Source organism: Fusarium redolens, assembly GCF_020744475.1.
Source record: "Fusarium redolens strain MPI-CAGE-AT-0023 chromosome Unknown BKA55scaffold_3, whole genome shotgun sequence".
NCBI classification, from domain to species: domain Eukaryota; kingdom Fungi; phylum Ascomycota; class Sordariomycetes; order Hypocreales; family Nectriaceae; genus Fusarium; species Fusarium redolens.
This window is the reverse complement of record NW_025763666.1, coordinates 922,632-949,590: the sequence shown is the minus strand read 5'-3', so window position 1 is coordinate 949,590 and position 26,959 is coordinate 922,632. Positions and strand designations below refer to the sequence as shown.

General features: G+C 48.9%; 7 protein-coding genes across 7 annotated transcripts; 3 read left to right on the top strand and 4 right to left on the bottom strand.

The window, feature by feature from the left end:
- Window positions 1-2,117: 2,117 nt before the first annotated feature.
- On the top strand, window positions 2,118-4,905 carry BKA55DRAFT_685472 (uncharacterized protein; the record flags this gene model as incomplete). The annotated part of the gene is made up of 2 exons (XM_046198806.1): window positions 2,118-2,160; window positions 2,321-4,905. The coding sequence occupies 2 exons, from the start codon at window positions 2,118-2,120 to the stop codon at window positions 4,903-4,905; spliced, it is 2,628 nt and encodes an 875-aa protein (XP_046053724.1).
- A 1,237-nt stretch (window positions 4,906-6,142) lies between these two features.
- BKA55DRAFT_685471 (uncharacterized protein) lies at window positions 6,143-7,204 on the bottom strand (the record flags this gene model as incomplete). The annotated part of the gene is made up of 1 exon (XM_046198805.1): window positions 6,143-7,204. One exon carries the CDS (start codon window positions 7,202-7,204, stop codon window positions 6,143-6,145), a length of 1,062 nt encoding a protein of 353 aa, XP_046053723.1.
- A 7,367-nt stretch (window positions 7,205-14,571) lies between these two features.
- On the top strand, window positions 14,572-16,191 carry BKA55DRAFT_590399 (uncharacterized protein; the record flags this gene model as incomplete). Its single annotated transcript, XM_046195083.1, has 1 exon — window positions 14,572-16,191. The coding sequence occupies one exon, from the start codon at window positions 14,572-14,574 to the stop codon at window positions 16,189-16,191; it is 1,620 nt and encodes a 539-aa protein (XP_046053722.1).
- A 1,181-nt stretch (window positions 16,192-17,372) lies between these two features.
- Window positions 17,373-18,989, bottom strand: BKA55DRAFT_685469 (uncharacterized protein; the record flags this gene model as incomplete). The annotated part of the gene is made up of 2 exons (XM_046198804.1): window positions 17,373-18,890; window positions 18,948-18,989. 2 exons carry the CDS (start codon window positions 18,987-18,989, stop codon window positions 17,373-17,375), a joined length of 1,560 nt encoding a protein of 519 aa, XP_046053721.1.
- A 917-nt stretch (window positions 18,990-19,906) lies between these two features.
- BKA55DRAFT_685468 (ATPase, V1/A1 complex, subunit E) lies at window positions 19,907-20,731 on the top strand (the record flags this gene model as incomplete). The annotated part of the gene is made up of 3 exons (XM_046198803.1): window positions 19,907-19,936; window positions 20,016-20,524; window positions 20,581-20,731. The coding sequence occupies 3 exons, from the start codon at window positions 19,907-19,909 to the stop codon at window positions 20,729-20,731; spliced, it is 690 nt and encodes a 229-aa protein (XP_046053720.1).
- A 270-nt stretch (window positions 20,732-21,001) lies between these two features.
- Window positions 21,002-22,963, bottom strand: BKA55DRAFT_685467 (uncharacterized protein; the record flags this gene model as incomplete). Its single annotated transcript, XM_046198802.1, has 2 exons — window positions 21,002-21,694; window positions 21,746-22,963. The coding sequence occupies 2 exons, from the start codon at window positions 22,961-22,963 to the stop codon at window positions 21,002-21,004; spliced, it is 1,911 nt and encodes a 636-aa protein (XP_046053719.1).
- A 743-nt stretch (window positions 22,964-23,706) lies between these two features.
- Window positions 23,707-24,212, bottom strand: BKA55DRAFT_230236 (uncharacterized protein). The gene has a single exon (XM_046185267.1). The coding sequence runs from the start codon at window positions 24,112-24,114 to the stop codon at window positions 23,851-23,853; it is 264 nt and encodes an 87-aa protein (XP_046053718.1). The 5' UTR covers window positions 24,115-24,212; the 3' UTR covers window positions 23,707-23,850.
- Window positions 24,213-26,959: the final 2,747 nt, after the last annotated feature.

The window sequence follows — 26,959 nt, the reverse complement described above, 5'->3', positions numbered from 1 at the left end:
AATCACCGAATTCACGAGAATGTGCCTGCATGAAAATAGATTCGATTGATGATGATTGAAAAACGCTGACAAGATATAGCTAAGTATGTTTTGCTGTGTAATTGACTTTGTAATGATTGCTCAGCGATTTGGTTCGTTGCTACGCAATAATGTGGGGTAAATAGAAAGATTTTGGTGATTATCTCAGGCTTACACAGACACTACTAATCTCACGTGACGTGACGTCTATCAGTTTTCGCCAATCGAGGTGAGCTTGACACACGCTACCACCCTCCCGAAGCTGACATTTGATGGAAACTCAATTGGAGGGGCAGTTGAATAGTCTTCGACTAAGTTCTCGAAATCAAAATCAATTCAGCCTTGAACTATGAATACGATATGCGACTTTTTTCTTACTAGACAGAGTAACAGGCTACAAGACACTCTGATGAATGTTGATTGGTGGTCCAAGTAGTTGATTGCCGATTGACTCCCTGATTTCTATTGCCAACCACCACTTCTCCATCTTAGGAGATACAACATTCATCCCTTCGGCATTATAACAAGCAGCCATTTATCTAGTCGCCAATCGGCGATTGTTCCAAGAATCTGGGTACGGTGTTCTTTCAGCTCCCTACCGAGTTAAGGATATCATCAGATTTTCTGCTCCCTGAGGGCTGCTTCTCCCAGGTTGGCTTGGTCACCATGACGCAGAGTACAAACAAATTTGTAGCTTAACCCCTTCCAACACCAGCCTCTTAGAGGGCGAGAGAGACAGGTCAAGGATCGAAAAGATGAATGATCCTAGTCTTTTAATTAATTTCGACTGTCAATGTTGCATGTGCCTTGCATGAGGAGGCAGGAAATGCGGCTCATGCCCTTGAAGTGGTTTAAGTGGATTGATGATGGTGGAGTTTGAGCCTCAGCTGTGTAAGCCTAGAGCTCAGCTTGCTTTTGTGTCATTGAAGGGTTTGGCATCAGTGACAGTTACATTTAACCACTCTAAGTCATCCTGCTCATCTAGTCAAGGTGTTCACGCCTCGGTCTTGCAATTATTGTTTTCTGTATCTCAAGTTACCTAGCATATCCAACTTTGAATACACTGCTGTTGTTACACCTATCTCGAATCTCTAATTATAGGATTTTACCACCACAGCCAAGAAGAGATAGAGTTTAATGAGACCTAGATCAGGAACACAATACACCTGAAACAACTGATCTGAATTTTGAGGATAAAGAGGCGGGTAATCGTAATTCTGGTACAAGCTGGGTTAGACGTCAAGCTGATTGTTCCAGATACCTAACTTTTGAGGTGGTTGGTGATGTCTCAAACCCCTGTCCATCGTGATAGGTAGTACAAACATCATGTCACCATAGCTGATCGATTCTTTCAGACAATTAATGTGGATATTCAATAGTCTAAATCAATTGAAACACATTGAGAATAGCTCGTATTCATGACCGTTGGCAACATTCATTTGTGGACTTCACATGCAGCCAATTTAACTCAATTGAGGATGGACCATCTCACACCGTCATAGCAAGTTCCCGACGGGCCGTATGAACTATACCATTATAGGTTTAGCTACACTTTGTGTTGGCCTTGTTCAGTGTGTTGTCCAACGAAAAGCGCTGTGACAACACAGCAGCTCAGCTGCATTATCGCCTGAGGTGAGAACCCGAATTCCAATTCTTGTGTGCCCAACATAATCTTGTCTTTCTCTTCGAGTACAAAAGCACAGGTAATTCTCAAATCAAGTCTTTTCAACTCTTTTCAAGTCTGTGCATCTCTTTTTTCCTTTTCTTTTGGTAAGTCTCAACCCCCGTACCCTGTCATCACGTTCGTCTCAGACATCTTTCCTTGGTGGGGCAAAAGAGGCTGGGAATGGCATCGTCTAGTATTACCAGCCTCTCCAAGGAACCCAACCTCGCGCAAAGAATCCTCATAGTCCAACCATATCTCATTCTTCTCTCTTAGCTTGCAGCATGCATTTGCTGCCCTTCTTCTCGCATCTTGTTTTATGATATCAATTGGTCAAAACGAGCTTGTGTGTTGTATGTGAGTGTGGAGTGGGAAGAAGTCGGTCTGCATTCCAAGTTTTACACCCTCTCTCTGTCTCTGAAGAACCAGAACAAGAATGAACTTCCAAAACTTCAACTTCGACTTTGTGGAAGCACCTCGTACGTGACACTATCACACCCTCTTTTGCTGTCTGGTTCATTTCGAAACCAAGACTTGTACACATACACACTACTATACACTACCTACCTACACCTACACCCACACTTAGCACTTAACTGGCTTCGTCTGTCGGTGTCGCTGACGGCTGTACCATCACAGGTCAAGGTCCTCCAAAGAGGCAGACTCCTGGTCAACAGTCAATTGATGACGACGACCAATCATCTCAACCAATTCTTCACCCATACTACGATCTTAGACAGCGTGTAGGACGAAACTCTACCAATCCGTCAGCATCACCGCCTGGTGCTCTGTTCTTTGCTCCATCACCTCCTTCTCTACCACCATCAAAGGTCACAGCATCGACAGCTGAGATCTACGGTCCCGAACGATTATTCGGTTCTGATCTTCCTGGAGGATTTGCAGCACCGACACCACCAACGCAGACACAGCATACTGCACCGCCTGTCGCTCCTCCAGCTGCTCCTACTGCACCTACAGCTCCTACACCTGGGTCTGTTCGATTCGACGAGGCTCAATTAGCCATGTTCGCCGCCGAGAACTCAGCTCGCATGGCGAGTATCAAAGACGAGTTGACAATAGCCGCTGGCAAGGTCACTCCCGGCGTTGACGATACACCATATATTCAATACGCTCTCGAGGCTCTCACGAGAAATCACGGCGGTCCTTCTGCTGCGCATTTCCCTTCCGGATCTTCGAATGACTATGAGGAGGACTACCCACAACCAAGACGGTACGCCGATGAGGAGAGGGGGAGGGGTTACCCCCAATTGACACAACCGGAGCCCGCTTACGTTGAAGATCGTTTACCAGAACCGATCGAGACGCAAGCTCCTCGCTACGAGATGCCCGATACTTCCGTGTACCCTGCGCCAAATGCTCGTCATCACAACGAACCCGTTGCTCATCACGATGCACCAAACGTTCCTCGGTCGCCAACTCCTTCAAGTCACTCTGAGCCTGACCAGTTTGCTCAGAGGGAAAAAAAGGCTCGCCCTCGATCCATTCCCATTGACCGAGCCCATCCTCCTCTCGATTTCAAGCCTGCCATTCTTCGACCAGTCTTTATGTGTATCTTTGCCTTGTTATGTTTACTCATGATAGCTGCTCTCATCTTCTGCGCTGTGTACTCAGAAAAGGATGCTGGTTTCACTCCATATCCTGGAAGTATCTACAGTGGTCAATACTTTTTGTTCCGAATCTTGCCTCAAATCTTCGCAGGAATCATTTTAATCTACGCCCAATCTATCGTCACTGCCTCAATGCGAACTGCACCATTCACCGCCATGGCTGATGCTGAGCCCCGAGCACGATATCTTGCACTCTTCCGACGCATGCGCCCTCTAACATTTCTCATTCCCTCATTTACAGGACCCTGGCAGTTCCAGTTCTTCAGCGTGTGCACATGGCTCGCCAATTTCACAATCCCTCTTATGAGCACAGCCTTCTCGTGCATCTTCAAGGACCAGGGTTGGGTATGGGCTGCAGTTCAGGGTATTGCCTGGACACTTGTCGTACTCTACATCTTACTACTGGCAGCCACCATCGCCTTGATGATGTTCTGGCGCGATCGATGGACGGGGCTCTTGTGGGACATTCGATCTGTGGGACACCTTCTCCCCCTGTTGAGTCAGAGCAACACTACCAGTAGCTATAACAGTGCGGACGTTATCGAGCGGAGCGATGTGCTTGAGGACCAACTTCGACAGCGTGTTCTTGACCGGCTCGGGTACTGGCAGATGGATGGTCAGCAAGGTGGCTTGTGGTACGGCATCGGATCCGTTGGTGACGATGGTCACACTGATTACAGAACCTACGATCTCGTCCTCAAGAAGCCCAGCATCTCACCCGCGTCTTCTCTCGATGACCTTGAGGCTGAGGCTCGCCATGCGCACCATAAGTACATGCCTATCGCCTTGCGCACTTCCGTCATTCTGGGCTCAGTCATCTTCATGACCCTCCTGATCCTCGCAATTCTTCTCGTCTCCTTCTTGCCCCAGACTCGACTGGACCAGGGATACTTCCCTCAAGTCCCTGCCCGACCTGGAAACGGAGCTTTCTCTGCGGCCAACTTCCTCTACGCCTTCATCCCCTCGCTACTGGGCATGATCATGTTCTTGCTCTTCCAAGGCCTCGATGACGCTCTTCGCATCCACCAGCCTTGGGCAGATATGTCCAAGGCTTCTGGTGAGATTGCGTCCAAGTCCATCCTTGCCGACTATGCTGCTTGCTACCCCTTTCAGTGTACATGGAAAGCTCTCCGAAACGGCCACTGGCGCGTTGCTGTGATCTCTTTCATGGCCACAATCTTCATCTTCATCCCCATTCTCGCAGGTGGTCTCTTCATGGCCCTGACCAATTTCCGTGGTCAGGTCAAGATGTTCCCCAACATGCCTGTCTTCGGCGTTCTCCTCGCCTTTCTCTTCCTCTACCTCGGCTGCCTCTCTCTGATGCTGCCCGGTCGTCAGGCTCTCCGCATCCCTCATCCTGCCGACACTCTCGCCGAGATCATTTCTCTTATCGCAGCTCGGGAGACCGTTTCAGACCCTGCTTTCCTGGCCGTCAGGGACACTGCTGACCTCAAGTCCCGCCTGGGTCTTGATCGCTCTGATCCTCGTGAGCAGTCAATGTGGTACTTTGGCGTTTCCCGAGACGAGCGCTACGCGAGCGTTCGCCCTATGAAACGATTTACCGAAAAAAGAATGAGATCTTATAGATCTACCTGATAATGATGCTCATATGCACGAATTGATGCTGTAATGTTTATACGGGGGGGTTGATGAGACCGAATGGCATCTCATGATACGAACCTAGTCATGATCTGTTTGTTTTGCGATACTTCGCTTATTGGACGCGCATGGATTTGATTGTTTTGGTTTGCTCGAAGCGTTTGTTGATTTTACTCGCATGTAATGGCTGCATTGTTTTGGCGTTTTGGAAAGAAAGGGTAAATACTTGTTTGATGTTCACACGTAAAGGATGGCTTGTTTATGTACGTCGAAGAGAAGGATATCTTGGGACGAATGGAATGGATGTATTGGAATGTATCATGTTGCTGGGGAGTCTTGAGGAATTTCGTCATTGTTTGGAGAAAAAGTAATGTCTCAGTTGCTTTTAGACTGCTTGTGTGTATGGCTGGGGAACTCTAGAATGGATGAATACGAAAGAAGAGGAGACAATATCTGGGTCTTCAGACTCCATTATTGACAATTTTCAGCTGTTATAAGTACCATGACATGATCCCAATACATATGTGATAATTGTCATGGGCAACGCATGTCTGTGGTTGGGTGAGACATCACCAACCACATGAAGGTATTCACATCACCAAAGCGAAGCACATGATCGTATGTTTAAGAACAAGTAGTATGTGGACGTCATCGTTAAGCTATTTTCATTCGGTAATAACCGTTGGTAGTTCAATCCTATGTAAAAGAATTGCTATCATAAAGAGCTCTCCGTAGTCTTTTCCTCTTTTGGTGTTCCCGGACTCAAATCAGGAATGTTCTTTCATGAGAACTCATATCCCGTTAGTTTGAGCGTACCCACACCTTTGTTCGTCAGTCAAAGACCCGGCCACCTTTTCCTTGCGCCTGCTCTGAATCTGGTATTCAGGCGAATGCGCCTGGCTCTTTGAGCCAAAAGCAGTATAACAAAGGAAATAATGAATAAACAAGTGGTCCACGTGCCACTCGCCCACCCCGAGATTGGGGGGTTTTCCGGAACTCCGTGCTGGTTCTCTCGGTATTCATCCGTAAAAGAAAGAAATAAGAAATGTCGTTATAGTCATGTCGCGTCTGACAACGTCGATGCGTATAGTGGGGTTTGTCCACTTGAGTCATAAATGAGTGTGAGGTTGTCATAGGTCGTAGAGACATCGTAGGTGGTATCATCATGTACATGAAAAGAAGGTGATGGTAAAAAGAAAAAGTAAGCTGAAGAAAAAGAAAAGTGATATGGTCATCAGCCTCGACTGCGTCGTCCTAGCATACGCCCTATGACATCGTTTTGTCTCTTGCGAGGCGATGAGGGTGCAGTTCGCTGGCCTGCCTTTCGTTGGTCACTTCCTGACCGACGATGAAACCAGAATGAGCGGCCCCCAGACTCAGTATCAGAGTCATCGTATTCAAAGACTGAGTGGGGCTCAGCCTCCGGTTTTTCTTCCGTCTCCGGTTGTGGAGTTGGCGGAAGAGGACGCATGCAAGGGAGAGACTTCTTTGAGCGCGTCACAGAAGCGGGTGGCTGGGTTTTGGGTGCACAAACATGTCCCGCAGAGTGGCGTAAGGCGGTTTCGGTGTGTGAATTAATCTTTGTGGGTGTTGGGGCTCGCATCTCTTGAGATGTTGTAGGACGTCTGTCCTTTGGTGTAGTAGGTCGAGGTGAGTCTTGAGAAATGGCAAAGCGTGCAACAAGTGGTGAGTTCTGAAGGGAGCGGAAGATGAAAACTTCCTCTTGGGGACGAGGAGGACGTTGAGGCTTTTGCCTCACATCCCGAGAGCATTGCCAAGATGGGGTCATTGGTGCATTTCGAGGTGGAAGTGGAAGAGGTTTTGGGAAGGGGGAGTAGGTTGCACTTGGCTTTCGGTTTTGGTTCTGAGCGTTCTTAGGCAGAGGCCATGGGTTGATGCGGCGCTGCTCTGGCTGCTTCTGTTGTGGCATCTGGTGGATTTGTTGCTTTTGCTGGATATGCTGTTGGCTTTGTGGGTGAGGAGATGGGATCAAAGCCGGATATTGCTTTCTTGGGTGAACCTCGAGGTTGTTGCTCTTGCTTGGAAGCCAGAAACTATCCCAAAGCTCGGCAGCATGAGCGTGATACTGATAGTCGTCGTCCAGAGAAACTTCCGAGTCTGTTCGGTCGTCGATCAGACTAGGTGAAGATCCCTCAGACCCCAATGACGCTCTATCGTCAGAGAAGCGGCTTCGATAGTGCGTCGGGCGTTCCGGCTGTTGAGGATACGAGTAGTTGGTGACAGGGTAATACTTTGAGACGAGCTTGATGTCGGCCAATCTGCTAGAGGGCTCCATGGTGGATCGTGAAATTTGAAGCATGAAATTAACTTGCAACAATATTGATATCGAAATGAATAAACCAGGGATGCAGACGGCATGATATACAAATAGATATGAAAGCAGAGAAGCTGTCAAAGGAAGTTGAAACATAGCGTGGGTCCAGTACACCCACTTTGAGCGTTGCATTGCATGTGTCTATGTTGATCAAGCATACGCCCTTGACCTGGAGGGGCATTCCTAGGTAGAGGGGCTTCTCAGTCTAGCTCTAGCCATGGAGCCATCCCTCTTTTCAGACAACCCCAAGAGCATTCCGAACACTTGCATCTTTCCAAGGGCTTTGACAGGAACATGGGCTTGCTCTAGTTCGGGTTCGGGCCTCGGGGGTTTGTTTGGTATGCAGACGCGATTGATCCCTTGCGTCACACTTTTTGGCTGTCATTTTTCTACACTCTCAGACTTTCAGTATCCGTAAACTATTACAGGTCTGCTGCAGGTGCATGATTCTCTTTGCTTTTCTGCATCTGAGGTGCAGTAGCCTGTTGGCGGATGAAAGAGTGCATCTTCCGTAAAAAAGCAATATGAAATAATGATTCGGATAGGAGACGCAGATCCGAAGACGCCAGAAAAAGCAATCAATTGCTGGTAGGTACCAAAATAGATCAATTGACAATAAACAAAGGAAAGTTGGGCGAAGTCACAAAGCACAGTATGCTTGACTCGTTCATGTAAGCAACAAAGGTCTTCTGAGAAGCAATGGTATGGTGAACTCGCATCTAGACGGCTTCAACGAGCTTACTTCCCTGATTCTGAGTTGTTTACTCAGGACCAGAATGATTAGCGCATCCATTCAACACGCGTTGTGATCATCCCTTAAGCGAAGCGGCAAGGTTTCCAAGGAATCGGGTTCCTAGTACTAGGTCGAGACACGCGGGAACTCGTGAGGTTTGATCCCTGGGGAATGCCAGACTCTGCCCACCATCGGCGAACAAGGCCGATGTTCAGAGCTATGTTTGGCTCGCGTCTTTGAACAGCAGTTGAACCCTTTGTTCGCGTTGAATACCGCAGTGTCGCCGAGACTGGTAACTCACACTTGGTACAGCGGTTCTTCTTTGGTTTCAAAGGCATCTTGAGAAAAATGATGGCAGTATCTGTTGGCACGCTCAGCATGAGACGCATCTGAGCGCTCTGCTTAACTGAAGCACCTCGACAAGCGAGACTCAGAATAAGGCATTCAATATGGAGACCAGCAAGACCTGGACCAGCTGGACCTGGACAGAACGCGAGTCGAGACGGAAGCGACTGACACAAGCACGGCTTGAGCCGAGGGTTCAGTGTCGAGGTCTCGAGGGATCCTCCCTGCTTGGATAGCCAGAAGATGGGAGAACTACGCGGCCTCTGAGTGGAGTCGTGAGACACTTGTCTCCGATAGCTCAGAATAACATCGGATGAGTGCTACTTGACCTGAGATTGTGGATCTTTGATCCGTAGCAACGCAGTTTTTTGTGGGAAAGAAAAATGCTCGATTACATCTGGATTCAACGACCGGCGACTGCGCGTGTTTTAGAGTTGGAGACTGTTCCAGGGGAAAAGAGGCTGTGTTGTTGAAGATAAGCTGAAGATTCAATGGCGAAGAATTCATAAGCAGAAGAGAAAGCAGAGGAAGGGCTAATTGCTAGCGCTTGTAAGGGCAGTCCCAGTAAACTTCAGCTTGGCTCAAAAGAGGCACGTAAGCGACTGTTAGTTAGTCCAGTCTTATGTAACTCTCTTGAACTGGACATCTCCCTACCTCAGTATGCACCAATCAGAACAACTGCCGATGATGGAAAAAGTGATGAGTAGAAAATAATGCACTGAACAATATTTTATCCCTGACTTGATGGTCGTATCGGCAGCTGTACCCGGCATTAGCTTGCACATCTCTTGAACTAGGTATCGTAGACGCAGGGTCCCCACCATCTCCAGGAACCAAGCCCACGGAGAAAAGAGAAGATAAGATTCACTATTTGCAAACTCAACGATGAATACTGAAGCAATTTAATTGTAATTAGAACCTAGTAATCTATAGAGTGAGGCTAAACAATAGGTAGAACCTATATACAATTTTCTTTTCTTTTTTTTCCTCTGTTTGCACTTCTATAACCTTGAAATATACCTACCAAGTATCCATTATCTTTCTAGTTCAAGTTCTTCTCCCTTCACTAACCAAACTCCCTCATCTACACACTACATCTCCCTCAATGTCACCTTGGACCCTCTCTCCCGCATGAAAAACTTTTCGGATCAAACGATGAGCTTCATCCTTCAAAATGCAGAGGTTGAGTCGAACCCCTTACTCAAGCATCAGAACTAACCTGCATGACACGATAGTGACAGTTTCTGAGCCTTTGTAACCCCCTTCTCTGGACAGTTCGCTGAATACATGTCTTAGAATGGTCTTGTGTCAGGCCACCAGCCTCGCTGTCGCAGGGGCTTATAGCACCCAAATCGCTCATGCATAGCCTTTTCTCGATCTAATATCGGGATCTGAGTGTGTTTCTGCCCTTCTTTCCACGCAAAGTATCGGTCGTGACGTCTGAAATCTGATGTTTCGTCGAGGGCAGGAATGGCGATGGTGATGAGAAGAGAGGTATCTCGTGGTTTTCATGCCGCCTTGTGTGTATCACATAGTTGCGATCGAGAAAGTGCCAGGTCGAACATTTTGCGATCGTTCATCAGCTGAAATGCAGAGTGCAAAGTGTGCCTGCATCTTGCATCTTAGCTGCAGATGGGATGCATGTTGTTGAGCTATTGTAAAGATCTGGCCAAGCAGAGGTCTAGAGAGGGGCACGGCGAATAGTAATCTCTTCTGGCTGCATGATCATTCATCCGAACTGTATACGCATCTGAATTGTATACAGTGGCTTCTTGCAGTCTTCGCACATCAGATTCAATAATTACGGTCCCGAATGGTCATTGATGGAGGGTGCTTAAGGCTGAGACCTCACTCACACTTCGTAAAGCAAGCCAACCAGAGACTATTTCCATCGCATCAGATAACAGCCTCTTTCTTGGACTCTCTCGTAGTCAAGTTGTTACTCGACAATATTCGAAATGAGCCGTCTCTCTGTCTAAGAAGCAACCAAACAATCTCAATCAACTTTTGAGGCGTCCAGTGAGAGGACCACGGTGGTGAGTATGTTTTAAAAGCAAGATTTATATCTCAGGAACTGGGTTTTGAAGTAGGGATGCAATTCTGAAGCCATGTTCCTGGTTGCAACCATCATAGGATTCGACTTGATCGCTCGATCTCCCAAGACACTCTTAGCTTTGCGAGATTTTGAACTTGTTATAAGAAACCGATGGGCTCATTAAACTTGTAGCTCTTTTCCATATCTCGCAGGGCGAAATTGTCTCCTTGATCGAGATGAAGACTTATGGGATTCAAAGTGCCCTTTTCTCTGATCCTCACTTTGGAGGATGCTCGCGAACTATAGGGTATCAGTCCACACCATCTCGCGTCTCATTCCAACACAGTATCCGATAACGAATCGATAATATCACAAAACATGCGAAGGGGCACTCTGGCGAGACATGGCTACCGAGTTGACTAAGCCGCCTACCTTTTACTCAACCAATTCGAGAATCGAAGTTCAGACAATGATGCACCTTTTGCCGAACAGTTACCCTACAGAAGAGCAGTTTCGGCTCAGAGAATGTAATCATTCATGTTTCACTGGCCGGCTGTCTCAGACGTTCGAGAAACCCGAACGCCAACTGAAGGGAGGAGGAAATGCTTACTCGGAGCGCCTCAGACCAACAGCTCGATTTAACTTTGTCATATTTTGGACGTTCAGGCGACACTTTTGAGGTTACACGAATATGCAACACGTAGGAGGAAAAAAGCCCAATAACTCCCAACAACCTACGAGATACCCGCAAAGTGTTTATTGGGCGAGGCATCCTGCACAAGGAACAATAGCTCCGTAAGTGCCTGATATGGACTCAAATATGATCCAAACCGCGACATTTCGATGCTTTTTCCTCAATTACAGACGCCAACGCCAAAACTCAGGGCCTCCAGCTGCTCCGCTTCAGCTTCAGCTCGAAACCGAACTAGGAAAACGAGGAACAAGACTCTGATTGGAGACTGAAGACCCCGTAAAACGGGGCGTGCCGTGGCTCCCGCCCCCTCCAGACCGAATCTGGAATAGACTGGCTCATGAGTTTGATGGTATGAGATTGTGCTGTTGTTGTTGAGGAAGCAATTCGTCTCTCACCGACCTTCAGATCATATGTTCACACACTCAATGTTGGGGCTCTTAGCATTCAAGCCTAAAGTCGGGAGAAGAGCTCGAAAGAGAATAACTTACGGTATGCAGCTGTAGGAAACGTGGCAGTCAACCGTTGTTCAGCCTAACTTAGCTTACCCTAACCTAACCTAACGCCATGACGCAGCGTTACACTCGGCCCCGTTTTCCACTTCCCATTTCGCCCAGGCAAACCAGCTGCTCGGTGCGGAAGAGTTGGGCCAAAACCAGGGGGGGTTGGGGCGGGATCAAGATCCGGCTGCCGCTGACGGACGACAATTCTCACTTACAGTAACAAGATGAGCCCTAAAGTTCCAGCTAGCTCGAGGTCAAATGGCCAATGGTGCAGCCCGCCTCGTCCTGTCAGTTTTATGCCCAAGGTTCCTTGGCGTTGGATCCTCGTACGCTGCATCTCTGCTTCCACCTCAAACCCTGTATGTCAGGGGCGGTCAACATGATTGAGAAGGTCAGTAAAACGGACAATGGTCTATGCGCTTTCTCACACGCTGGAGTCAGTTGGTGGCCCGAAGCTCTCAAACAACGAGAGACGTGCTGCCATACAGAGCTTTGTAAAGCTCAATAAAGACTAGGCAATACTTTGAGAAAGTGACGATTAGATGGTCATATTAGCCCTGGTCGGACTAACCTTATCGGGGTTCGATAAAGCTGGTTAAAGCCTCATGATCCAATGCGACAAAGTGTGGTAAGAATGCTAGGAGCCGGCGAGATGAGATAAGATGAGACGATATGGAAGTAACCTAAGTCAACGGGACGGGTAAGTAGATGGGTCAAACGCCACTCGCCGAGACAATGCCTGAGAAACGGCAAAAGGCGGTTCTCTAATGATTGACTGATATCCAAACGTCTTATCATTGTCCTACTCGTGAGGCCTTTATCGAATGAATTTACCCTAGAATCATAGGTGATCGACGCAGTGCCCTATTCCAGGGTGTGTTAGTCTGATGCATACGTACCTTATATATATGCAAAGATATGAATCAAAGGAAGATCAAGACACTCGGCTCGAGTTGCTTGTCCAGTGGTAATTTGAAGATAGATGAGTTAAATAATACTGAATCCGTAGCCGTCTGGATGAACTCTCGCCAGCCAATGCTAGTAGTATATGATGATCCTCGACCCCGGTCAAGCTTTAAAGTAGAGTGGCATTGTCAGGTGCATTAGCAGAGCTTTTATCGGCCTTCGGTCGCCAAACCAAGGAAACCTGGCGCAACTAATTCTATCAAGTCATCAATCGCGGCGGGCAGTGCCAGTGCCAGTGCCAGTTGGTTTGAGTGAGGGAAGAGACCTCGGCGCAGTCTTTACAGCGCAACTTCTAACCCTACGTCAGTGCGCGCACTTGCCCTCTTCTTCCCCTTCCAACTTTTACTTTACCTTCACCTCTTCTTCTTATCATCGCCCCTAAAGAATAACCCTTCGCACATGATGGTGATATCTCAGCTCATGCGTGGATAACAAACTTCTCGGAAAGACGCCATTGGCCCGTAAAGAGGAGTATGTTGCTCTTGTGCTCCCTTGCTTCGTCTTTCCCAGCCGCTCGATTTACTTAGCTGCATTTGCAGCACTGCTTGTACGGGCTCCGAGCTGCGCATGACGGCTTCGCGACAACGTTCAAGCCATTGCGCGACAATTACTAATGTTTGAGCTGCAAACAGATTCGCTGGACGAAAAAGGCCTTCTCAAACGGTCTCAATAGGAACATTCGACCAAACGAAGCGACCAGCTAATTAGCTGCTCGGCCACGCGCGCGCAAACCTTCAAACAAACTCGCTTTGTCCCTTGCGTTAGTATCGTCGAACAAATGCGATTGCGCGCAAACTCGCGTTGTTTCTATAAATTCCACCGCATAAAGTAATTGACTACTGCAGCCAAATACTGATCATTTCGCGCTGGGTATTTTACGTATCGCGTGCGCGTGCGTTTTGTGCGAAGTGCTTGCAGTTGGAGATTCTCTCTTGCTAGTGGCCCATTTCTCGAGGACCTCTGAGCTTGTCTGGACCGACCTTGGTCTGACGGGCGGTCACTGCAGCTCCTAGCACCAACCCCCCCAATTTTCCAGCTTCGGGCCTGGCCTTGGGTTTCCTGCCACCAGCTTTTTTTTGACATCACCAGCCGGTGCCCATCCTCTTGGGCTCACATACACTCACCCAATTTGACCCTCCTCACCTTTACTTCGCTCGCCTCAACATTCCAGTTGGGCAATTACACTTCTCGGTTCTGTCTCGAGTAGACTCAGACCGGACTGAGACCCGGTCGTCCTTTCCGAGACCATCACTGTCATTCAGTCTGAAGAGGCCTCAGTACTCTGATCTGCTCACCCGTTTGGTAACTCGAAAAGAACCCGACGTTTGTACAACGCATCAAGAGCTTCCCCCACTCCACCCTCCCGAAACCTCCACCGTAACGCAACACACCACCAGCGCCCGCTGGTGAACCTTCAACTTGTCGAACTTTCGCAACCCAATTCCTCGCCCTTTCAGCGCCGCAGACGTGACCAGAATACGACCATCATCTGCTTCTTACGACCGTCACGACCCTAACGCGCCCACGACCCCTACCCAGCACCCGCAACGCCAGCATTTAAGGACCCCAAGTCTTGGCTCACGACCGCTGTTTAATCAGACGTCGGATCCCATTGAGCGACTGTCTACGCCCCGAAGTCTTCGTCGAACCCCAAAATTTGACGCACCTCCGACTCCAGCACCTGAGCCTCGTAAAGTCCATATCGCAGCTGCATCCCTCGGTTTTGAACCCAAGGCGACCCTCGCACCCGTTGACAACCTACCGGAGAACCATCCCACTGTATTGGGACTCATCCCCGTTCGTTCAGCGCCGCGTCAAACTCACCGCCCCCGCCGACGGCTCTCACAGGACCTGACCGAAGATCCTGACGAGGTGTCTTCGGAGTATCCCCAATCCCCTCCGAGACAGACTCCTTCTGTACCTGCAAACTATCCAGAACCACACCCTGTGGTTAAGATCTCCAAGCATACCCACAGCGCCATCCTCTTTGCACTCGAGGAGGCGCTGCGCAATCCCAATCCTTTCACTCCAGATCTCGAAGAGGAATCCGCAAGTATGGCCGATCTTATGGCTTCTGGAGGCATGCCCCCAGTATCCAATGGCAAGCCAGCTGCTTCCCCGTTCCGCCCTGGCGCAGCTCCTGGTCAAACGGGCTCACCCTCTGGTATCAGAGGCCCAAGGATGATCATGCAGGAGCGCGCAGCTCGAGAAGCGCGACAACGCGCCGAGGCAGAGGCGCAACAGCGCGAGAGAGCTGAGCAGGAGGCGCGCATTTTGGAGCAGGCTCGGAGAGCAGAGGAACAACGTAGATCTGCTGGCGTTGCTGCTGGGCAGGTTCCTGAGGCAGAAGCGCGTCAACCCACGAACCCTCAGCGTCAGGCGCAAGCCACCCCTGATAACACATCAGCCCGTCCCCGGGCAAGTACTACATCACAAGTACCAGCTAGCCGGCCCGGGCGATCTGGCACTACCAATCAGCCACCCCCCCAAACCTTCACGGGGCCAACTCCCGGAAACCAACCCAATTTTGCTGCCCAGGGCACTGAGAGCGGAAACCAAGGAGGGGTCAGCGGCTCAAAGACCCGAAATTCTTTTCCTCATGCATTCGAGCGATGGGAGACGTTATCTGCCCACTGGGAAGGACTCACCAGCTACTGGATCCGTAAGCTTGAACAAAATAAGGATGAGTTGAATCGGGATCCTTTGAATCAACAGCTCGCGCGCCAGGTGACAGATCTATCTGCGGCCGGAGCCAATCTATTTCATGCCGTTGTTGAGCTTCAGCGTCTTCGTGCAAGTTCGGAGCGAAAGTTCCAGCGATGGTTCTTCGAAACTCGCACTGAATTGGAGCGCGCGCAAGAAGTCAACGCCATGTTGGAGGCTGCCCTGGACCAAGAACGTCGAGGCCGAGCAGATGCTATCCGAGAAGCTGTCGAGAATGAGCGAGGAACTTCTAAAGCTCAGAAACAGCTTGCTGAGATGCGTAAGGAGCTGTCCATCTCTAAAGAGGAGGCGCGTCGTGCATGGGAGGAATTGGGACGACGTGAGCAGGAGGAACGTGACAGAACGCTATCCCTTCAGTCAGGACAGCCTACTATTGTTGGAGGTGTTCAAGTGGTTCCAATGACACATGGCGGTCCAAGCAGACACCAAAGCAGCCGAGCTCAAGGGGCTTATCAGACTGAGTATGGAGCTGGCTACCCGCCTGAGACGACATCGTCTCCCCAGACTCAGCCTCCAACAACAAGCGCTGGCGAATATCGTCAACAGGGTGGTGGCCTTCAAGCACCAATATCAGAGGGTGGTTACAGCGAAGGTGAGTACGTGATTGATGCAAATGGCAACTTCCTGTTGGATGCCCAAGGAAATAAGATTCCCTTCGCTGGACCACCCTCTACATATTCCGGTTCTGATGCTGAAGCAGAAGAGTATGCAACACCCGCTACCACCAACCCACCAAGCGGTAAACAAGATTCTCCTTCGACCTCTACTGGAGGAGGAGGAGGCAGTGGAGGCCAATGGACTGGTGCATACTCAGACCCCCAAGACTATTCCGGCCAAGGCTATGGGACTCCTGGCTGGGAGACAGTACCACGCCATCACCATCCTACCCGGCTGAGTGATGTCATGGAAGAGGAGGATGAACGCAGCCGAGCCAGTACGAGCCGTGTATAGGACTCTGCGAGTTCATGCTGATGCGCATGGCTGGCGTGTATACGGCTTTTTACAAACAGTAATTTAATTGCAACCAAACGACACGTTCATTTGAAGCCGGGATGAGTACGAAACAACCACGCTCCGGCAGAGCAAAGGAGAGCCCTATTTTTTCAGATCAGTTGTCAGTTACAGTTTTATGTTGGAGCGTCGTCGCATTATTACAGCCATTCCCGCTTTACAGCGCCTGAAATTCGGTCCCAGGTCGTGTTCTGATACCTGTACATTCGACCGAGATGAGTTTCCTAGACCAGGTCTGCATTTAGAGAAGGTCTTCATTATGTCATAATAATCCACACCATGCCTGGGACCTTGTTCGAATTGACCGCTTTTTGTTCAACCGTATCTATACATCAATTATCCGCATCGAAGCAGACTCGGGACGACACAGCAAAACAGTTGCCTCGTGTGTTCTTACCTATCTCTTTTATTATGTATTTATCATGGGACGTCTCAGACGAATGAATGAACAGGGCCGAAGAGATGTCGCGGATATGGCCTTTCCATCACCCAGAACTTTACTTCTGACCTGATCAGTTCAGGACGGCATTTACCACTAAGGGATATTGGGAGTTCATATCTATTGCATGTATGGTTTCATTGCTAAAATAAGAACGAGATGATGGGAAGTGGAGTTGATGGTCTTGGAGTACGGAGTGCGGATGGAAATTGGAGTTATTGCTGTTGTTTTTCTCACTCGCATGGATGACAGGAGATCCTGGCCACCTAATATTTGCTAGATGGGATCGGTGTTGCAGGGCCACATTCATAAGGATTAGAGTACAGGGCCAATGTAAAATTTCTACGTTTTACCATGTAAACCTTTGACCAATTTCAAGGAATATATACTCGAGAGCGATATCAAAAGTGACTGGACCAACAGCAACTAGGCTCTAAGACATGTATGGTCTGAAAATGCAAATACTCCATCGGCAATGCGTTGCCGTCAATAATATTCATTTGAAGCCTAAAACGTATATATATGGACATTGATTTGCGGAGGTTTGTTTAAAACCCAAAAGCCTCCCTCGCCATGGACACTAATCAAGAAACCCAGAAGAATCTCTACACAAGAAAACGCCATTCGTTCGCCTCTCGTACTCTTCACAACTCTGAAAGCTACATAGAAAGGTATTTCGTATTCATACAGCTGCGTCGCCCCTTGTCTCAGCAGCGTCCTGCTGGGATGTGGTGCCCCAAGGAAAGCCATCGCTAGTACTAGCTTGCGATGGCTGGCGGCTTCTGCTCCTGAACCAACTCAATGAGAGGATGTTGCTAAGAGCGCCCGAGTCTGTGGAGCTCCTGTTTCTCTGATGTCGACGGGCCCTGAGACCTGGGAAGCCTGTGCTCTTCCGCCTTCGTCGTGTCAGTCTTCGAGGTGTAGATTCGGTGCTTGGCCCCGATTCTTCCCCACCAGGGCCGCTGGTGGTAGACCTCTTGGTTGGGAGCAGAGGTGAGGATTCCGTATGACGCGGTAGTGTACTAGACCGTCTCCTATTGCCCGGAGTACTGGGCTCATCTCGATCCTCCAGCTCATCCCAAATCTCAGCTCGCTCAGCCCACCGAGGAGCTCTCTTGCGAGAGGGAACCAGTGGTGTTTCGTCAATCGCGGGTGGGAATGTTTGATATGTATGTGGAATTGAGTCTTCATCCGCAATGGCATTATCTGAGCCAAGCAGTGACTCTTCCTCCTCGGTGTCCTCCACAAGTCCAAGACCAGGAGCAAGAGACGACTGGCCAACGCCGGGTGTATGCTGCTCGTCGCTTAATCGCCATGATAACGCCAGCACACCTGAAAGGAGAATGACAGTTCCTAAAGCGATGAGACATGCTCTTAGGGGTGATATTAGGCTTGTCTGGTTAAAGTATATCAATCCGTCAAGAATGGCAATGATGTTGTAGACGCAGAAAACCAAAGGGTAAAGAACCGAGGTTGAAACAAGTTTGAGACCTCGATGTAAGTAGTAGAGCTGGCAGAGAGCCAGGGTGATGAGAGCCAGGACAATCGCCCAGGATTGCCAATGCACGAACTGGTTACGTCCAGCAACGGTCTTGATGACCAGCTCCACCGAGGACTTAGCAAACAACAGCGCATGTGCAGAGAGATCTCCACTGATGACGCCGTAAGTAATGCCTCGAGCCAGTCGAAACCGGGCGTCGTGTGATAGGCTCGACATGCTGTTGATTAAATCAACAGCCAGCGCAAGAGTGAGGACAAAGAGCGCTTGGAGGATCATCCAGACAATGTATGGCCTTCTCGCCATGAGTTCCAACAGCTCCTTCAAGTCATGCGCCGGCGAAGGAATGGCTCCGAATATCGCGATCAAGACAGCACCGGTTGTGACGAGAATCGTGCCGGACAAAGACCATCTTGTGAAAGGTTCGCTGAGAATCAATGATGCGCATATCGAGTTGAATACGAGACCAGCAGCCTGCAAAGTCGAGAGAACGGGGAGCGGAAGTGTCGAGATCTGAATACTGCTTCCTAGCAAGTTCGCCACGATAAACATGCCCATACCAATCTGCCATCTCCTCCTTCGGTATGGTGGTCGTCGAATATCATGGGGTCCCTTTTCGTCTTCGAGTATATGCGACTTTCGTTGTAGGGTCAGACCTAGACTCTGAACACTGGTCGATAGCAGTCCGACAATAATTCCAAGCTATAGTCGCCAATATTAGCACTTTCATCCATTCGCACAGCGCTGTACACGACGTACAGCTATGCTCCCTCCAGAAGAGATGCCACCAAGCAACCCCATTGCGCCTGTGCCAGGTCCGAGGTCATCTGGCAAGGGAGAGTTGAGGCGAATTGTTGAGACGTCGCATAGGCAGTGTATTTGGCACAGGGATCGCTTGGTGTTACTGGACTAGTAAAGGGTGCATTCGGTTCGATAGGTTCAAGGGGAATGGCTGGTTGAAGCGCTAGTCGTAGGTAACGCAGGAGACTGTTGAGCTGGCGCCAATGGAGTATTTATACCAGTTGATGCCTATTTGACAGAGGACCAAACGATATAGAGAATGAATATGAATACTGAGTTTGATGCGATAAACTTATGTCTTGGATTGAAACTAATGAATAGAAAGTCGGAGGCGGACAAGCTTGAGTCGTGCGTGGGACACCTGACGTGAGTAGAGCAGAGTAGAGAGGCATGCAGCTCTAACACGGGACTAGTTAGCCACTGTGGCGGTGAAGTTACATAATGCATATGCAACCAAACATATAAACATTCAGCTGCTGTCGAGTAATGACACTGGATTTTAAAAATTATTTAACAAAGTTTCTTCCCACAAAATATACATTATCCTTTCACGAACTCTAATGTATCTTACGTTGAGGCGTGAGAACGAGACTCTTTGTTGAATGGCTGTGCTACCTTACGTAGCATACTCTAAACAGTGGAGAACAACTGTGGCTTGACTACCTAACCCCCCAGCTCCAGTCAGTTCCCTGCTGGAGCACAGTAAGATACAGCTAAGGAGCTGGTAGGCTGGGTCTTGGAACGGCTGGCGTCACATACACAGCTACCAACTCCATCATAGTCCATCGCCGACCTTGACCTTCACTAACAAGAGGCCATCGCCAGCCTTTTACCACTTCAACCTTGACCCTAAAAAGGTCTTTCCTTATCATCCTCTCGCCTTTCGAATCTTAAAAAACCATATAAATCTGCCCATCATGTCGCAACACGCCTTGTCCGACCAGCAGGTACGCATGCCCAAACGACGCAATCCCTCGTTCATCTCACCAGTCCTCTAATTCTAACGCGCGGTTCTCCCACAAATAGGTCAACAATGAGCTCAGCAAGATGACGGCGTTCATCAAGCAGGAAGCCATGGAGAAGGCCCGCGAAATCGAGATCAAGGCCAACGAGGAGTTCGAGATCGAGAAGTCCAAGCTCGTCCGCCAGGAGACAGACGCCATCGATAGCCAGTACGAGAAGAAATTCAAGCAGGCCACCATGTCCCAGCAGATCACCCGCTCAACCGTTGCCAATAAGACGCGACTCAAGGTCCTCGGCGCCCGCCAGGAGCTGCTCGACAACATATTCGAGGAGGCCCAGAAGAAGCTCGCCGAGGGTGCCAAGGATAAGGGCAAGTACCAAAAGGCCCTCAAGGGTCTCCTGCTCGAGGGCTTCTATGCCCTCAACGAGCCCGAGCTCCAGGTCCGCGCGCGCAAGAAGGATTACGACGTTGTCAAGAAGGCCATCGAGGAGGCTGCCAAGGAGTTTAAGAAGGAGCTTGGAAAGGATATTACGGCAAAGATCCAAGAGGACGACCCTCTCCCCGAGGGAATGTACGTGAAAGCCTATCCCAGAAGATCCCTGAGGTGGGCAGCTAACAGAGTATTAGTGCTGGCGGCGTGGTTGTTATCAGCGGAAATGGAAAGATTGACATTGACAACACTTTTGAGGCGAGATTGCGACTCTTGGAAGAGTCTGCTGCTCCTGCAGTACGAGAGGCTCTATTCGGCAAGAATCCTAACCGCAAGTTCTTCGACTAAACCCCATTGGCCACCATAAATATCTCTATATGGGAGCCTCTACGTACCGCTTCCATGAGTGCACGACTGGGGAGGCTCTTCAACCATTCGCGACCCGCATTGTTCATCAGTCTGCGCTTGTAGTTTAGAAGCTGTGTATTGTGTTTGACTCTTTTGTCTGGTTTGGGACTTGGCCCTCGGTAGAATTGATTACACGTTCAAATACTCGCAACAAACAACAGTACCTAGTGAACCATTGTACACCTTCATCCTATCCGCCTATCCCTGTAGCTATCGAGTTAACTTCACATTGACCACGATCGTATCGGCGTCTACTGCTTCGTGGAAGACATCCTCTGATTCTGGTGGAGGTGGTTCAGCCACTTGATCCGGTGCACTTTGCGGTGCTTTCTTGAGGAAGTTCTTCATGTAATTCTGCTGTTTCGGAAGAAAGGGATCCTCCTTCTGACCTGGCAGGTCAAATATGCTCTTCTTCACCTTTCGGCGTGTACGGACTGAGTATGCAAGTCGCTGCTGAACCCATTCTATGACGCTTTTGGCTTCTGTACGAGCGAGTTTCATGCCCGCATCGTTGATCTTTCGCCAAATCTCCCTCAGCCTGACTGCAAGCTCGTCGACATCGCTATTGAACTGTTTTTCCTTCTCCGGATCGTCAGATGGGGTAAATGAGCCGTCATCCACGACGATGTTGAGAAGGATAATATTGGCTTGCAGTTGGGCGAAATCTGTCTTGGGCCCAACAAAGAAGTCCTCGTGATCCAAGAGCTCAATAACGCCACGAATAGTGACTACATGATCGGGATGGTAACGACCCAAGCTTGGGTCGTTGAACAAAAACACTACAGCCAGCCGCCGTCTAAGCTCGTGAGATCTGGTTTTACTAATAGGCAGACACGCGAGAGAATTGGTCCTCACAAATTGTTCTTTGACTAATGTGTGCAGTTGTGTACAGGTTTCAGAGCACTGCATATATGTTAGTCAGAATCTCGCGTACCACCATTAAGTGTAACTCACAAATGTGTCCCAGCCAGGCTGAGGAATAGCTTCGAGAAGGGCATGGATGGAAGTCTCGTAAGTAACCAATAAATTGATCTCATATATCAGGAATTTGTCCATTGACATGCGTAGGAGCGTCCGAGAAGCATAGACAACAGACTCCTGGGACATGTAGGGTGAGATGGCCGTGAGGAGTGATAAGAAGGAGCTGAGAGGTGACCAGTCGCGTCCTTCGTAAGGCTCGGCACTTGGTTTCAGGAGATTCAGCTGAGAATCTTGTTGTTCAAGCTCAGAAGAAGCACCAAATCGATGAAACAACTCCTCCAAACGACGCGGTGTGACAACGCGCGCAACTTCTTCTGGACAGGAGCTGAGTAAGTTGCAGTATTCTCGTCTGACAAGGGTTGACTTCTGAGAGCAAAGCTCATTCAGTATCCATTCGAAAAGCTCATCTGGGAGTCCCCCCTGCATTTGCAAGAGGGTAAGTGGTAGTCCAGAGGCGAGATGTTGCTCGCATGTCTGGTAATCACCTTGAGTCAACAGTCTCCATGGTCCTTTGCTAAATTTCTTGGGGGCAGCTGTGGGGGATGGTATTGTGTATCCTTCACGAAAGAAGCAGTATCGAAGCTGTGAGTGTCCTGGATCTGACCTCTGAACGGCTCTCATAACTTTCTGGGCATCTTGACCGGTGTTGTTCTTGACAATGCCCTCTATCGCATCCCGTGACATCTCGTCTGCTGTCATTTGTTGATCCTGGTTTCCAGCATCTGAAAAGGCCTTGATCTTCAAAGCACTCGCATGGGTCGCATCGTCCTGTCTAGCATCCTTTGCGAGGGCTTTCAGGTCGAATTTGTGCTTCGATATTATCGCCAATGGAGACGCAGGAAACTCGACTGCGGTTCTCTTGGCCCTTGGGGTCGCGAAGGGATTATGAGGAGGAGAACTAGTAGCCTTTCCTGGACGACCTCGTCCGAGGATAGCGGACAGATCCTCCAGCGAATCGTCTGAGGATGCTCCAAGATCATCTTCGTCATCTGAATCTTTTATCTCCAAGTCTCGGGATATTGGTGCTACCTTCTTCACCGGGTTTGCCAACTTTTGTTCCAATGGTGATGAAGGTGGCTGTGGTGATGATGCCAGGTTTGGTGTTGAGATTCTGGGGGCCTTGGGCGTTTGTGATCTTGTCACGGGTTTGAAGAAACTCATAATATTCCCATTTTTACCCTTTTGAGACATGGCGTATCTGATTCGATAGCCAGAGCTTGTTTTGTTTGAAAAAAATGCAGCGAATTATTTCACGAGTCTCCTGATCTTGATACATTCACCTGCAAAAGCGACTGCAGGTACAGGGTGTGTGAAGGAAGTACAAGATGTACTGTAGCTACGACATAGGTACTAACCGCGTTAATGGCTTTAGGTTGAGACGCGTTGATGTACAGTGTGGCTGGTGACTAAGTGTGGCTAATGTGGCTGTCTGGGCAAGGTGACCGACCTAGACGCTGACTAAGACGAGTTATGAATAGTATCATCATCATGCGACCGTGTCTAGTACTTAAGCCTTAGAGCAATCTCTAAAACGGCTTCTAAAAGCAGTTACAGATTTCATCTTGGCCGCTGACTGACCTCACTGACTGACCTCACTGACTGACCTCACTCTACAAATGTAGCCATTTCTAGATGTGGCGCTTCGTCAAATGGGCGGCTAAAAGGAATGGTGACAGTTTTTGGCCTGTGGCCCCCTTTCTCTGCACAAGAGTTTCCAGAAGAGTCCCCCTCTTGGTCATCGGTCTTCTAGTCCACAGCATTGACCAGGCCTTTATCACGGTGCAGACGTAATGCTGTTGTTTTTAGCTCAGTGGTTCGTGCCCCAAGATACGCGGCGTGTGCGGGATCAAGCCTCATAATCTATCAACGACACATGGGTGTTTCGTCCATGTAGACTGTGGTTGAGAAAAGGGGTTTATGCGTTTAATGCCAACACGGCCGAGATCGCTGGAGAATGATCGTCGGAAATGGAGCCTTATGTTCATTACAGCATTTCGTCTCTGATTACTGCACAAATCATAGTGCAGTATTGAGATCGGGGGTGTCTGGTATGCGACCCTAAGATGTTGACTTACACCCTAATTCATTCGGCATTGGTTTAGTGCAACTAGATATTGGTGCCACACAGCTGTTGAAGAAGGATTAGGACTAATACGATCAAATTGACTGTAAGCTGTGATAGATATCATTTCGGTATCCGAGACTGACAGGAGTCTAGGACTATTGTTATACTGCTTCTTGTTAGATGATGACGCCTGAATACGACAGTGGGTCATTTGCGAGCCGGTCTCAGGCGTCCAATCCAAGGCTGACGCAGCACAGCCCAGCTCGGCGCGTTCCATTCTTTGCTTCTGAAAGGTTGGATCAGAAGTGATGGATCATATGGATCCTTCCATCTCTCTAGCCTGGGCAGTCCTTGCGTTGATAAAAATGCACTCCAGATTAAACATTAGATGTTGAACGCTTGACTCAGGTGATACGACCAGATGCTTATATGTCGTACAAACAAAACGAGCTAACAGAGGCGATGACATTTCATCATTCTTGAAATTTACCCCCGCGATCACGAGGTATATAGTTGATTTCGAACAGTCGATATGATCTTGGCGATCTAGTTTTACTCGTGATTTTTTGACAACCCCTGGGGAGTCCTGTCACTGGAAATTTGGACCTGCAGATGGTAGGCTCAGGAGAGGAGACCCCTAACAAGGGTCCTCTCCAGTTGACGAAACAAGGAGCAAAGGGCACTCGCGTTCCTGAGCGGCGCTGAGCTAAGGCATTAAGACAGGGGGGATGGGTCTCTGTTGTTACTTGCATGTACCCAAGGACAATGCAATGGTAAAAAGCCAAGCATCCATGGTTTTTCGTGATCGGACAGTGCAGCAATGAGGGCAGTCAAGTTGGTGCAATGTAACACTGTAAGAAACAAAGTGCTTCGTACAGAATGTGTGTTTCGTGTTCCCGTCAATCCTCGTACGGGAATAACACAGACTCGAAAAATCGCATCTCCAACTTAAGTACCTAGGCTTGATCGAATTGAGCTTGGAGTCAGGCTGATGAATGATGAAACGTCGATATGATGGCAAATCTCTACTAACCAAGTGGAACCGTAATCCGTCACCGGTGTACCACGGCCGAGGAGAGGCAAGAAAACTGAAGACCTCTATCCTAGGTGACAAAAAGATTTAGGTGAATTTAGTATAGACCGAATCGGCCTTTAGATTGATCTATTTTGGCACCCTGGGTTAAGGTAAGAAAGTTTTCTTGGGGCACGGCGACGCCGCACACAGCACCGTAATGTGTTCCCTGGGCGTTTGTTTGTAAGCCCCGTCTGTTGATTACAAGTGACCGACTGAGGCTACTTTTATTCATCGGTGTCATGTCTGCATCTGCTTATTGATTAGTCCCATTAGATGACAGCGGAGAAAAATCGTGGCGCTTTTTCTCGCTCGTAAGTAAAGTCCGTGAACCCGACAATGCGGAGGTAAAATCTGGACATAACGGGACCTGCGGAGGTTGATGAGAAGTTATATTTCCATCCAAGAGAGGAAGGCGCTCGTACAACCCCGGCGCCTTGATATCTCTGCCAAGATGGTTGTTATAGAATTAAATGTAGGTAGAGTAGGCATGCAAATAAACAAAGGACGCCCCGGGTCAGGAAAGAAACGGAACAGGATAAACCAAAAATAATGATCAAAGTCTGTTTAATGAGGGGCTGATATTCATTCATTGAAGGAACGTGGGGCTCATACTAATAACTCAACCTTGCTGGGTTTCTCTCTATGAGGCAGGGACGCGAAGATCCGGTCGAAGCTTGTTCCTCGGTTGTTTATGAGGCTGTCAAGTGTCTCTCTACCAGGGATAACCTTTCTCACACTTTGACAAGTCAACCAACGATGATAAATATCCTCGCAAAGGAAGAAAGCGGTCTCAGATCTTTGTTACAGCGTTGTATTGTATATCAATAAAGGAGGACGGGGCGAAACCGGATCTTGATGCCGCCAAGCGACCATTGAGATCATCACGCAAGGTTGGACGAACAAAAGAGTGGAGGATCCCGTCTTGAAACATTGCAGCTGCTACCTACGATGACAAGTTCCTTGAGAAGTTGTCATCTTCTGCTCTGACTGCTATGTATGTATATAGTATTGTGCAGCCATCCCCTGACCCTCGTCAGGAGATTTGTGCAGTCACCGCTCACAATTATCTACTTGCAGGTACGATATCAAGAAGATGAACCCGCCATCCGTCGAGCTACCGCAGTCGGTAACGGTCGATTTTCCAGGGTCGCCAACGCGGTGAGGATCAAAAAGATTCGACAATTTATCAAGGGTAGTACTCAGAGAAACCCCGCCCTTTGCGGCTTACATGATCAAGGGGAATTCAAAAAACCCTTGATGACGGTCTCGACAAATAGCCACAATATCTGACCCTTAGGGACTAGTCGTGATGGCTGCAGCGAATAGAAGCTTATCTGATTTTTAAGATGCACACGCTATCGACATCTTTGGTTGGAATGACAACGGTCACGGCCGGAAGGGATTGGTGAAATGCCCGTATGCGGAGTCTATCTACGGAGGCGACGGAGCCGGAGCTTCCATCCATGGACGTACCTAAAGTGAGGTACTCAAGTCTTCAAAACTCACAATGGTTCGTAAGAGCTTAACGAATCTTGACAGAAAACACGCATCGGATATTCAGGGACGCGGTTGACTTGATAATATCCTTGGCAAATCTTAGGCGCGACCTATTGTGAGTTTCCCCCTTTGCAAGGGGTTGGCTGGTGCTTCAAGGGGGCAGCAAATGCCAGCTGGAGGCGTATGCAGCAATAGACCGTAGGAAGTTATTAACAAAGCTCGCAAAGGGCCGAGTAATTTATTCGAAGCTAGGACACAAAAGGTTTCCAGAATGATGCAGATATATTGAAAGTGTTCAGTGTATGTTTGTTGGCAAAATACCGTTACAGCCCAGTTTGTTGTGTTGTTGTGGTCGTAAGGTAAAATAGACCCCTGGCGGACAAGCCTCTGTTGGAGTTTCCCGTCCTCTCCAACTCGAAATGCAACAACAGGAGTGTCGGGGATATGTAGCGGCCGACCACGCCGCGAGACGCATGCATTGAATGCCCGAGGGAGCCGCCCGTGTTCCCAGGGCTGAGGTATGACTGATCTATTCACGTTAGACCAAGAT

Coding starts and splice junctions, on each gene's coding strand:
- BKA55DRAFT_230236 (XM_046185267.1), bottom strand. CDS start 24,114: ATGGAACGCGCCGAGCTGGGCTGTGCTGCGTCAGCCTTGGATTGGACG.